The following is a 13,858-nucleotide window of genomic DNA, read 5'->3' as shown; positions in this document are numbered from 1 at the left end:
TAGCATTTGTGTAATTGCTGCTCTTTCATATAAATGATATTTAAAATTATTATATTTGTAAGGTTGTGGTTATGTCCCACTCATAAATAGATTGTCTGCTCCTGAGCTTATATTGTAACGTTCTGGAAAGATTCATATTTAAAGGGACATAATACTCATATGCTAAGTCACTTGAAACTGATGCAGTATAACTGTAAAAAGCTGACAGGAAAATATAACCTGAGCATCTCTATGTAAAAAAGCTCAGCTCAGCTCAGCAGAGTAAGTTCTGTGTAAAAAGTTATACTTCACCTACTCCCAGCTGCAGGTAAAAAAAAAAAAAAATGAAGAAATGAACAGCAGCCAATCAGCATCAGCAGTGCTGAGGTCATGAACTCTTACTGTGATCTCATGAGATTTGACTTAACTCTCATGAGATTTCATAGTAAGCTTCCTTTACCCGATTGGTGAAATAATATGAGAGTTCACGAGGCTCATCCCCTAAGCTGTCCCAGGACAGACACACTAAAATGCTGCTTAGAAATCCTTTACAATGGGAGGTGGCTACTGAGGAACTTTTGAGGTAAAATATCTTTCTTTTTTACATAGAGATGTTCAGGAGATATTTTCTAGTCAGCTTTTTACAGCTATACTGCATCACTTTCAAGTGTTTAAACATTTGGGTATTATGGCCCTTTAAGGTACAACTGTAACACCCACAGAGCTAACTGTACTAAATGCTTGTGCTGAATCAATAGCACATATGTAATAACCTAAACAGCTGATCTGTATCACATGAATTGTTATATGTGCCTTTATTTATACCATACGTACAGTTAATCAGAACCATTATTTATTATTATCTGTCTAAACCATTTAATATACTTTTTACAGACATGGCCAGAGCACTGAGAGATATCAGGTATTGATGTAATTGGAGTGAATAAGGGAACCTTCTTCCTGAGCACAGACATTGGAGCCTGTTATCAGCATGAACTCATATGTGATAGGTGAGTAAAATAGATATTATGCTGACTTTAATTGCTAGGAAAATTGAATAGATCACTCATTAAAAAAATATAAACTATTATTATTATTTATATTTCTTATAAGAATATGTTTTCAACACCTGCTCTCAGTACACCTTCAACTCTACCTTGAACCATCTCATGAACTCTCATAACTACACTTAAGCCTACCTTGTTCCCATGTGTGAGACACCCACAACTCCCCCAGTGAGTGTTATTAAACTAATACATTTTTTGGCTGATTATATAAATCAAACAACTGCAAGCTAAGACCCATCATAAGATCGCTGCTCCTTAGCCTTTTAAAAATCTCACAATCTCACAAAATCTCATCTGTGATGATTAAGACATCATGTTCTCACCCTACTGATTGAGCATGAGCCGGGCCGGGCTGTATGTGCAGTTGCTTGTGCAATGTTAAATGAGGATGGTGGATGCCACCTCTCTTGCCCAGAATACAGATGTATTTGTTCCCTGGCTGAGAACATTATCCACATGCACCTTGTTTAATGGGGCCATATAACTTGTTTTAATCAGTAATCCGAGTTTTAGTTCACTATGAAGAAGAAATATTTCCATTATTTGTCTTTTGTTGTTTTAGTTTGTGATTTACAGGTTAATCAATTTAAAAATGAACACAAAACAGAAGACATTTTATGGAGGGTAAATAAATAGTGTAAATAAACAATATGATTTTCTCTTGTAAAGGTGTATCCAGTCCACGGGTTCATCCATTACTTGTGGGATTTTCTCCTTCCCAACAGGAAGCTGCAAGAGGACACCCACAGCAGAGCTGTCTATATAGCTCCTCCTCTAACTGCCACCCCCAGTCATTCTCTTGCAGCTCTCAACAAGAAAGGAAGTATCAAGAGAGATGTGGTGACTTAGTGTAGTTTTTACCTTCAATCAAAAGTTTGTTATTTTTAAACGGTACCGGCGTTGTACTGTTTTACTCTCAGGCAGAAATTGGAAGAAGAATTCTGCCTGGAGGTTTGATGATCTGAGCGGTTTGTAACTAAGGTCCATTGCTGTTCTCACACATAACTGAAGAGTATGGAAAGAAAACTTCAGTTGGGGGGACGGTCTGCAGATTACCTGCTTTGAGGTATGTTCAGTATATTTTTTTCTAGAGAGATAAGGTCTAGAAAATGCTGACAGTGCCTGGTATATTTAAGGTAAGCCTGATACAGTGATTTAACGACTGGGATCATGCTTGCAAAAAAGGGTAATATTCATGTTAATACTCATATTGCTTAGTGTAAAAATGTTTGCATGGTTTATAGAAAAAAAGTTTTTTTCTCTGAGGGTGATAAATCTTTATTTGGGGCCTAGTTTTCCACATGGCTAGCTAGATTACTCCTAGGAGTACTTTTTTAAGGTCCTCTGACTTTGAGTGCATGGTGGGAGGGGCCTATTTTCGCACACTTTATGCGCAGTTGATATTCAGACTGAGACATCCAGCTTCCCTAAAGAAGTCCTCTGGCATCTAGGACCACTATTGAGGGTTTTTTTCCTGCAAAAATCGTGTTTAAGGGCAGGTAGGAGCCACAGCAGAGCTGTGGCAGTGTGTTTGTCTGTTTTTTAACTGTTTTACAGTTTTTCTAATCTGGTTTGGGGCCTAAGAGGTTAATCATCCATTTGCAAGTGGGTGCAATGCTGCTTTAGTCTCTTATACACACTGTAAACATTTCGTAGAGTTTACTACTTTTTAACACTGTTTTGCAGTTTATGTGGTAGTTTTTTTCTCTTAAAGGCACAGTACCGTTTTTGTTTAATTGCTTTTTCACATTTATTAAAGTGTTTTCCAAGCTTGCTGGTCTCATTACTAGTCTGTTAAACATGTCTGACATAGAGGAAACTCCTTGTTCATTATGTTTAGAAGCCATTGTGGAACCCCCTCTTAGAATGTGTACCAAATGCACTGACCTTTCTATAAGTTATAAAGACCATATTATGGGTTTTAAAGATTTATCACCAGAGGTTTCTCAGACTGACAAAAGGGAGGTTAAACCACCTAGCTCTCCCAATGTGTCAGAACCTATAACTCCCGCGCAAGTGACGCCAAGTACATCTGGCGCGTCCAATGCGTTTACCTTACAAGACATGGCGGCAGTTATGAATCATACCCTCACAGAGGTATTGTCCAAAAGTGCCAGGGTTACAAGGAAAGCGAGACAGCTCTGGGGCTAGAACAAATACAGAGCTTTCTGACGCTTTAGTAGCTATGTCTGATATACCCTCACAATGTACAGAAGCCGAAGCAGGAGAGCTTCTATCTGTGGGTGACATTTCTGATTCAGGGAAGGCATTACTTCAGTCTGACTCTTAAATGACAGCATTTAAATTTAAGCTTGAACACCTCCGCTTGTTGCTCAGGGAGGTTTTAGCAACTCTGGATGACTGTGACACCATTGTAGTCCCAGAGAAATTGTGTAAAATGGACAAATACTTTGCAGTGCCTGTTTACACTGATGTTTTTCCAATCCCTAAGAGGTTTTCAGAAATTATTACGAAGGAATGGGATAGACCAGGTGTACCGTTCTCTCCCCCTCCTGCTTTTAAAAAGATGTTTCCCATAGATGCCGCTACACGGGACTCGTGGCAGACGGTCCCTAAGGTGGAGGGAGCAGTCTCTACCCTAGCTAAGCATACAACTATCCCCCTCGAGGACAGTTGTGCTTTCCTAGATCCAATGGATAAAAAAATAGAGGGTTTCCTTAAGAAAATCTTTATACAACAAGGTTTTATTCTCCAGCATCTTGCATGCATTGCCACAGTCACTGCTGCAGCAGCTTTCTGGTTCGAGTCTCTTGAAGAGGCTCTACAGGTGGAGACCCCGTTGGATGATATCCTAGACAGGCTTGAAGCTCTTAAGTTAGCCAATTCATTTATTTATGACGCCGTTTTTCATTTAACAAAGCTAACGGCTAAGAATTCAGGTTTTGACATTTAGGCGCGTAAGGTGCTAAGGCTTAAATCCTGGTCCGCTGACGTTACTTCAAAGTCTAAGCTTCTCAACATCCCCTTCAAAGGGCAGACCCTATTTGGGTCTGGACTGAAGGAGATCATTTCTGATATTACTGGAGGAAAAGGCCACGCCCTTCCCCAGGATAGGTCCAACAAATTAAGGACCAAACAGACTAATTTTTGTTCCTTTCGAAACTTCAAGAGTGGAGCAGCTTCAACTTCCTCTACTGCAAAACAAGAAGGAAATTTTGCCCAGTCCAAGCCAGTCTGGAGACCTAACCAGGCTTGGAACAAGGGAAAGCAGGCCAAAAAACCTGCTGCTGCCTCTAAGACAGCATGAAGGAGTAGCCCCCGATCCGGGACTGGATCTAGTGGGGGGCATACTTTCTCTCTTTGCCCAGGCTTGGGCAAGAGACTTCCAGGATCCCTGGGCTCTGGAGATTGTTTCTCAGGGATATCTTCTGGATTTCAAAGCCTCATCTCCAAAGGGGAGATTTCATCTCTCACAATTATCTGCAAACCAGATAAAGAGAGAGGCATTCTTACGTTGTGTTCAAGACCTTCTGGTTATGGGAGTGATCCACCCAGTTCCAAGGGAGGAACAGGGGCAAGGATTCTATTCAAATCTGTTTATAGTTCCCAAAAAAGAGGGAAATTTCAGACCAATCTTGGATCTCAAGATCCTAAACAAATTTCTCAGGGACTATTCGAACCATCCTACCTATGATCCCGAAGGGTCAATATATGACTACTGTGGACTTAAAGGATGCTTATCTCCACATTCCGATACACAGAGATCATCATCGGTTTCTCAGGTTTGCCTTCCTAGACAGGCATTACCAGTTTGTGGCTCTTCCCTTCAGGTTAGCCAGGGCACCAAGAATCTTTACAAAGGTTCTAGGGTCCCTACTGGCGGTTCTAAGGCTACGAGGCATAGCGGTGGCTCCTTACCTAGACGACATTCTGATACAGGCGTCGAATTTTCAAATCGCCAAGTCCCATACGGACATTGTTCTGACATTCCTGAGGTCTCATGGGTGGAAGGTGAATGAAGGAAAGAGTTCTCTCTCCCCTCTCACAAGAGTTTCCTTCCTAGGAACTCTGATAGATTCAGTAGAAATGAAGATTTTTCTGACAGAGGTCAGGTTGTCAAAGCTTCTAACTTCCTGCCGTGCTCTTTATTCCACTTCTCAGCCGTCAGTGGCTCAGTGTATGGAAGTAATCGGCTTAATGGTAGCGGCAATGGACATAGTTCAGTTTTCCCGCCTGCATCTCAGACCACTGCAACTTTGCATGCTCAATCAGTGGAATGGGGATTACACAGATTTGTCCCCTCTGCTAAATCTGGATCATCTGTCCAGGGGAATGAGCTTCCGCAGGCCAGAATGGACTATAGTGACGACAGATGCCAGCCTTCTGGGCTGGGGCACAGTCTGGAACTCCCTGAAGGCTCAGGGTTTGTGGACTCAGGAGGAAGCCCTCCTTCCGATAAACATTCTGGAACTAAGAGTGATATTCAATGCTCTTCAGGCTTGGCCTCAGCTAGCTGCGGTCAGGTTCATCAGATTTCAGTCGGACAACATCACGACTGTAGCCTATATCAACCATCAGGGGGGTACAAGGAGCCCCCTGGCGATGTTGGAGGTTTCAAAGATAATTCTATGGGCAGAGGTTCACTCTTGACATCTCTCAGCTATCCATATCCCAGGAGTAGAGAACTGGGAGGCGGATTTCTTAAGTCTGCAGACTATTCATCCGGGGGAGTGGGAGCTCCATCCAGAGGTATTTGCCCAGTTGATTCAACTATGGGGCAAACCAGAACTGGATCTCATGGCATCTCGTCAGAACGCCAAGCTTCCTCGTTACGGATCCAGGTCCAGGGATCACAAGACAGCGCTGATAGATGCTCTAGCAGCGCCCTGGTCCTTCAGCCTGGCTTATGTGTTTCCACCATTTCCTCTGCTCCCTCGTCTGATTGCCAAGATCAAGCAGGAGAGAGCTTCGGTGATTTTGATAGCTCCTGCGTGGCCACGCAGGACTTGGTATGCAGATCTGGTGGACATGTCATCCTTTCCACCATGGACTCTGCCGCTGAGGCAGGACCTTCTACTTCAAGGTCCTTTTAAACATCCAAATCTAATTTCTCTGCGTCTGACTGCTTGGAGATTAAACGCTTGAGTCTATCAAAGCATGGTTTTTCCGAGTCGGTCATTGATACCTTAATTCAGGCTCAAAAGCCTGTCACCAGGAAAATCTATCATAAGATATGGTGTAAATACCTTCATTGGTGTGAATCCAAGGGTTACTCATGGAGTAAAGTCAGGATTCCTAGAATCTTATCCTTTCTCCAAGAGGGATTGGAGAAAGGATTGTCTGTTAGTTCCTTAAAGGGACATATTTCTGCTCTGTCTATTCTTTTGCACAAACGTCTGCCTGAGGTTCCAGACGTTCAGGCGTTTTGTCAGGCTTTAGTTAGAATTAAGCCTGTGTTTAAACCTGTTGCTCCGCCATGGAGTTTAAATTTAGTTGTTCAAGGGGTTCCGTTTGAACCTTTGCATTCCATAGATATTAAACTTTTATCTTGGAAAGTTCTGTTTTTGGTAGCTATCTCTTCAGCTCGAAGAGTTTCAGAGTTATCTGCCTTGCAGTGTGATTCCCCTTATCTGATCTTCCATGCAGATAAGGTAGTTTTGCGTACCCAACCTACGTTTCTTGCTAAGGTAGTATCTAATAAGAATATCAATCAGGAGATTGTTGTTCCGTCACTGTGTCCTAATCCTTCTTCAAAGAAGGAACGTCTATTACACAATCTTGACGTGGTTGGTGCTTTAAAGTTTTATTTACAAGCTACTAAAGATTTTCGTCAAACATCTGCATTGTTTGTTGTCTACTCTGGACAGAGGAAAGGCCAAAAGGCTTCAGCAACTTCTCTTTCCTTTTTGGTTAAGAAGTATAATCCGCTTAGCTTATGAGACTGCTGGCCAGCGGCCTCCTGAAAGAATTACAGCTCATTCCACTAGAGCGGTGGCTTCCACATGGGCTTTTAAAAATGAGGCTTCTGTTGAACAGATTTGTAAGGCAGCCACTTGGTCTTCGCTTAATACTTTTTCTAAATTCTACAAATTTGATACTTTTGCTTCTTCGGAGGCTATTTTTGGGAGAAAGGTCTTACAGGCAGTGGTGCCTTCCGTTTAATTTCCTGCCTTGTTCCTCCCTTCATCTGTGTCCTAAAGCTTTGGTATTGGTATCCCACAAGTAATGGATGAACCCGTGGACTGGATATACCTTTACAAGAGAAAACAAAATTTATACTTACCTGATAAATTTATTTGTCTTGTGGTGTATCCAGTCCACGGCCCGCCCTGTCATTTTAAGGCAGGTGTTTTTTATTTTTAAACTACAGTCACCACTGCACCCTATAGTTTCTCCTTTTTTCTTGCTTGTCTTCGGTTGAATGACTGGGGGTGGCAGTTAGGGGAGGAGCTATATAGGCAGCTCTGCTGTGGGTGTCCTCTTGTAGCTTCCTGTTGGGAAGGAGAATATCCCACAAGTAATGGATGAACCCGTGGACTGGATACACCACAAGAGAAATACATTTATCAGGTAAGCATAAATTTTGTTTTTGTAAGACGATGGATTCCAGTATAAAGAATAAACTTTCTTCCTTTTCTTTTTATGTAGAAAAACACTTGAAGAGTTCATATCCATCCTTCTCTACAGGAAGCATCAGAATGATACCGCAAACTCTAAAAGTCTTAGACACTAATGACTATTCACAAACATTGGGGAACTCACAGCTGACATTTAAAGAAGATGTTGAATTGGCAGGAACTGGGAAGCAATCACTATGTACAGAGAGTAATTTAGTCATCAAACAAGAGGACAACATTTATGCATTATCTAGTGAAATTATTATCCCAGAGGATAAACCACCCACATTTACTAAGTTTTCAAAACATATTAAAGAAGGGAAAAGTCTTAAGTCTAGCCAAATGTTTCATACAAAGGAGAAACCATTTAAATGTAGAGAATGTGAGAAAAGCTTCATATGTAATTTGCATCTCCCTGAACACCACACAGTTAACACAGTTGTGAAACCTCACACATTTACAGATTGTGGGAGATGTTTCTTATCTAAAGGAGGCCTTATGTATCACAAAAAGACCCACACAGGGGAGAAACCTTTCACATGTAACGAGTGTGGAAAATGTTTTACACAAAAGAGTGATTTGAAAACTCATGAAAGGATTCACACAGGAGAAAAACCTTTCACATGTACAGAGTGTGGAAAAAGTTTTACACGAATGGATTGTCTGAAAATTCATGAAAGGATTCACACAGGAGAAAAGCCTTTCAGATGTTCAGAGTGTGGAAAAGGTTTTACACGAATGGATTGTCTGAAAACTCATGAAAGGATTCACACAGGAGAAAAGCCTTTCAGATGTTCAGAGTGTGGAAAAGGTTTTACACGAATGGATTGTCTGAAAACTCATGAAAGGATTCACACAGGAGAAAAACCGTTCATGTGCACAGAGTGCGGAAAACGTTTTACAGAAAAGATTACACTTAAAACTCATGAAAGGATTCACACAGGAGAAAAGCCTTTCAGATGTTCAGAGTGTGGAAAAGGTTTTACACAAAAGAGTGAGCTCAAAACTCATGAAAGGATTCACACAGGAGAAAAACCTTTCACATGTACAGAGTGTGGAAAAAGTTTTACACGAATGGATTGTCTGAAAACTCATGAATGGATTCACACAGGAGAAAAACCGTTCATGTGCACAGAGTGCGGAAAAAGGTTTTCAAAAAAAATTAATCTGAAATATCATGAAAGGATTCACACAGGGGAAAAGCCATTCAAGTGCACAGAGTGTGGAAAACGTTTTATAGAAAAGATTTATCTTAAAACGCATGAAAAGATTCACACAGGAGAAAAGCCTTTCAGATGTACAGAGTGTGGAAAAGGTTTTACACAAAAGAGTGAGCTCAAAACTCATGTAAGGAGTCACACAGGAGAAAAGCCTTTCACATGTACAGAGTGTGGAAAAGGTTTTACACAAAAGGGTCATCTAAAAACTCATGAAAGGAGTCACACAGGAGAAAAGCCTTTCACATGTACAGAGTGTGGAAAAGGTTTTACAGAAAAGAGTTATCTGAAAAGTCATGAAAGGATTCACACAGGAGAAAAGCCGTTCACATGTACAGAGTGTGGAAAAAGTTTTACAGAAAAGAGTTATCTGAAAAGTCATGAAAGGATTCACACAGGAGAAAAGCCTTTCACATGTACAGTTTGTGGAAAAAGTTTTACACATAAGAGTACTCTGAAAACTCATGAAAGGATTCACACAAGGGAAAACTCTTTCACATGTACAGAGTGTGGAAAAGGATTTACACAAATGGATCATCTAAAAGCTCATGAAAAGATTCACAAGGGAAAAAACCTTTCACATGTTTAGAAAGTCAAAATAGTGTTTGTATACAAGACAAATATTTCCACACAAAATAAACTTTATATACACACTGTAGAAACTTTTTCAAAATTATCCTAAAGAGGATAAACTTTCTAAAATCAAGTAAAAAAAATGGATCCTATTGTGAATAATGCTTTCCAATTCCCTATTACCAAAGCCAATGTAATAATTGACACCTTGGAGATATATTTAATGTGTTCACAGTGTAGGTAAACCTTTTCTTTAAGAACTAGATGCTTAGCATTATTCATTTAGATACCAGAGAGTTTACTGAGGTAAAGCTGATTTTATATAATGAGAAATGGACATAATACTCATATGCTAAATCACTTGAAACTGATGCAGTATACCTGTAACAAGCTGACAGGAAAATATCCCCTGAGCATCTCTATTTAAAAAAGGAAGATATTTTACCTCACAATTTCCTCAGCTCACCAGTGTAAGTTCTGTGTAAAACGTTATACTTCAGCTGCTGTGCCCAGCTGCAAGTAAAAAAAAAAAATGAAGAAATGAACAGCAGCCAATCCGCATCAACAGTGCTGAGGTCATGAACTCTTTTACTGTGATCTCATGAGATTTCACTTAACTCTCATGAGATTATATAGTAAACTTCCTTTAAAACTGAATAGGGAAATAACATGTGTGCACAAAACCTCACTTCCTAAGCTGTCCCGGGACAGGCATACTGATTTGCTGCTTAAAAGTCCTTGACCTTCTAAGTCGCCCTTCCACCTTACTTATACTATTTTACAAACACACAAATAATAAATAAGCTGAGACATAACTTTGGTATAAAAATTGGCTGCAGCCCTTTTATTAAATATAAAACTTTAAATCACTTATAAATAACACTTATATAAATAACCATCACTATATTGTGTTTAATAACTTTGTCACCATCAAATTTCATTAGATCAATAACTGTACCATCAAGTGGTGCTAGTTCCCTTACTGGTAACATAGCCGTCATTCCACTGGACCCAACTAATTAATTGCTGAGCCCGTCAAAATTGTATTTCCGGGGGGCGGAGCTAGCCACAGCACAGCATGGACGTGCTTTCACTGAGCTCCTGAGTGCTTACAAAATTAAATACTTTTATAGAGGTATTTTAAACTCCAAACCTACGAAAAGTAGGTATAAAACACAGACTCTTAACCTTGCCTACAATTCTGCCAAATCCTTAAGGTCTGAGAGGATAATCTTAGACCAGCAGGAAACTACCGCTACATCGAGACCTGAGTGGCGGACTGCGGTGCAGCACCGGACGAGCTCCTAAATTATCACAGCCCTACATTGAGATCTGCTGCCGGTATTGTCTCCGGAGGGTTGGGGCTCCGCTCCGGAGATCTATATAGCAGGACCACCAGAGGACTCCATTTACCGGCTTTCACCACACAGCTCCGGGGGGCCGGGGATCCGCCCCGGAGCATATACTTACGAACTTGACTGGATACCTGGTGGTGGCCGAGAAACTAAAACTATTGCCTGCTGCAGCCTCAAGCTGCCTCTCTCTTATACGGGTGACCCAGACCCTCACCACTAACATCACCTTTTCCAGCCCGCTGAGAGGTGCCCGCTGTGACAAAAGGCACGAATAGGCGCCATCTTGGACTTCCTTACCCGATCTCTGTCCGGGCCTCAGCGCAGACCCACGCTTTGGTTTGCTCCCGTTACATGGCTCTGGCCCTTAGAGAACTGCAGGATTGAACAACCGGACCTATAGTGTAACGGAACCATCTTACCTGAATTAGCGGTGACCCGGAAGGCCGGGGCATCGCTCCGGGACTACCACCAACTGCTGAACCTTGCCCTCCGGGGAGTGCAAGAGGCTTACTTAATTTGAGGGGTGCTGCCTCGTGAGCCGTAACTACTCCTTCACTTACTACCCTTCAATCGGCTGGTCTCTGCGGAGAACACAGGAATCAGACCGCCCCGCTACAAACTTCTCAACACCTGTGGCGTGCTCTCTTAGAACCTGAAACACCAGGCCTGGTCGCGGGCCTACCTTGAAAGTGAGAATTGTCTGGAGCAGATAGCTGGATACTGTAAGTAAAAATATCACACAAATTGCCTATACCCATCGGGCTTTGAATAGCATCATTTATATCAGACTGTACAGCTATTTAATTTGAAGGGGACTTTTGGAAGGGCCAGCTCACTTATAGAAGGCTATTATTAACTGGGCCTAGCCCACCGCCTAACCAGCCAAGACACTGTTACAAGACAGCCCGACTCTAAAACTGGTAAAACAGGAAACAAGTGTCAGGAAAGCCAGCATAATCTCCACAGGCCTTATCTACACCTGGCCTCCCACCTACCTGGCTGAGAAGACGCGTGTACACAGTATTCATAGCAGACACGTATGAATTGCCAGTAATCTGCTCCTAGACACCAACCAACAGCACAAATCCCTGTGCTTGCTCTGTACTGTTGCTTTTTATCCAGAAACGCTGGCCCAGTTCTGTCCCCCAACTAGAGGACTGTTTTCATTTCACTGTGCTGCAACAGATTCAGAGGAACTATCTGATTCAGAACTCTGCTGATATTCATTTACTGGAACCCACAGCACTATACTACTATCAAAGCTATAAAACTCAGCATCTGCCCAATCATTGGAGACTACAGTTGTAACCTAGATTGCATCAGAGGTTGCATATACCACTTAACCTGACCTCTCTCCCCCCTTTTCCGCCGGCCCACCTTGCCTGCGGGTCATACCCCTAATACCTTATCCTGCATCGCCCTACAGAGGCAACACCCCAGGAGAGAGGTTAGTTGTACAGAAGCATACCCTGGGCAAGCTAACAGATTTTCCTATGTAACAGTAGTGACTAAGACCCCAAAAAACGCCTATAGTCTCCCCCTTTCTACCAAGAGGCCTTGAGACACCTTAACATGTAAGCCCACTTACTAACAGCCCACACCCCCGCCAACCCATGAGCACCTAACTAACATACCAAAGTAAGCGGATTCCCACTGAAGGAAGATAATATAACAAAAGGGAGAAAAGCCCGACAGCCCAAGTCTATGCTCAGTGACACTAATACAGGATGTCTCAGCTTTACAAAAGAAAACAAAAATCACACAATACTGCAAAGAGAACGGTCGCTGACCATTTCCAGCACTCACATAAGATGACACATACCAGATCTGAAGATGAGGGGTCTGACACTAGGAGCCTCTCGGATACTCAACCTGGCAAAACATTAACAAAAAAGGCCCCTCGACTAACATCAATAGAGGGTGCCCCAAACAACCTAATGGACTCTATCACAACATTACTAGCATCCCATCATGACTCCCTATCGAAGAAATTTGACAAGTCTCATGCTGACCTTAAAAAGGATATAGGCAGCATTGGGGAACGCACAGATGCACTTGAGCGCAGACAAGAAGATCTTGCAGTGGATCATATGAACCTCCTCAGCTACTCTCAATGCTTGGCCGGTCAGATAACAGACCTAGAACTAAAATTAGCGGACCTAGAGGACAGGTCACGCCACAATAACATATGAATTAAGGGGATTCCAGAGACTGTCACACCCCAAGACCTAGACTCTTATCTGCAGGACCTATTTAAAGCGACACTTGGTCCCGACCTAGGCAACGAAACCCTCATCGACATAGAGCACATAGAGCGGTCAGACCCAGAACTGCAGACGAAGGGAAACCTCGTGATGTTATAGCCAAGCTCCATTACTACACATTCCGAGAAAAGATCCTCAGAGCCCTTGCTAGAGAAAAGTCACTACCAGACAAATATGCTGATTTACAGATCTTCCCTGATCTTTCCCCACACACACTTCAGCTCCGGAGATATTACCAACCATACACAAAGATCCTTAGAGATAAGGGATTCAAATATAGGTGGGGCTACCCAGTACGTCTATTCATCACCAAAGATAGCCAACAATATCTCGCCACAACACCACAACAAGCCAGAGAACTTTTGCAGAAATGGGAACTATTCCCGCCGGATCCAGAAGATCATGAACTGGGCCCCACCAAGAGCAATGGACTTCGGGCCTCTGCACCGACCTGGAGACCGCTTCCACAACGTCCAATATCCACTTCTAAAAGATCATTGGACACTAGAGACTCACCCCTGACAGAAGATACATAGGGAATCCGCTTACAGCCCTATAAGCACAATTTGACACTAATCCAGAGATGTTGGGTTTCTCCCACGTATACCCTCTAAGAGGGGCTCAAGACCACAGATGAAGATGGGTGAGATTTTCAGATACCATGCCAACTTAAATTGACTGACTTTATATTTCCATAACCTAGCGATTTAATTGATAACTTCACTGTATACAATAGTTTGAACTCAGGTTGTCATTGTTTTTACTGCCACCCTAATCATAGAATGTTCAACATATACACCAGTAGTGTTTAATGTGATCAGGCTG

General features: G+C 42.1%; 1 protein-coding gene across 4 annotated transcripts in view; it reads left to right on the top strand.

The window, feature by feature from the left end:
- Positions 1-12,084, top strand: part of LOC128659843 (gastrula zinc finger protein XlCGF26.1-like) — a 164,640-nt gene extending 152,556 nt beyond the window's left edge. For 3 of the 4 annotated variants that reach the window (XM_053713418.1, XM_053713417.1, XM_053713419.1), the window contains 2 exons: positions 874-989; positions 7,656-12,084. In XM_053713418.1, the coding sequence (XP_053569393.1) occupies positions 971-989; positions 7,656-9,430 (1,794 nt within the window). In that variant the 5' untranslated portion in view covers positions 874-970 and the 3' untranslated portion in view covers positions 9,431-12,084. The remainder of the gene's footprint in view (positions 1-873; positions 990-7,655) is intronic. The other variant, XM_053713420.1, reaches the window with a different exon arrangement.
- Positions 12,085-13,858: the final 1,774 nt, after the last annotated feature.

The sequence above is a fragment of the Bombina bombina genome, chromosome 5 (genome assembly GCF_027579735.1).
Source record: "Bombina bombina isolate aBomBom1 chromosome 5, aBomBom1.pri, whole genome shotgun sequence".
Lineage (NCBI taxonomy): Eukaryota > Metazoa > Chordata > Amphibia > Anura > Bombinatoridae > Bombina > Bombina bombina.
The sequence above is the reverse complement of the archived record's forward strand: the minus strand, read 5'-3'. Positions and strand labels throughout refer to the sequence as shown.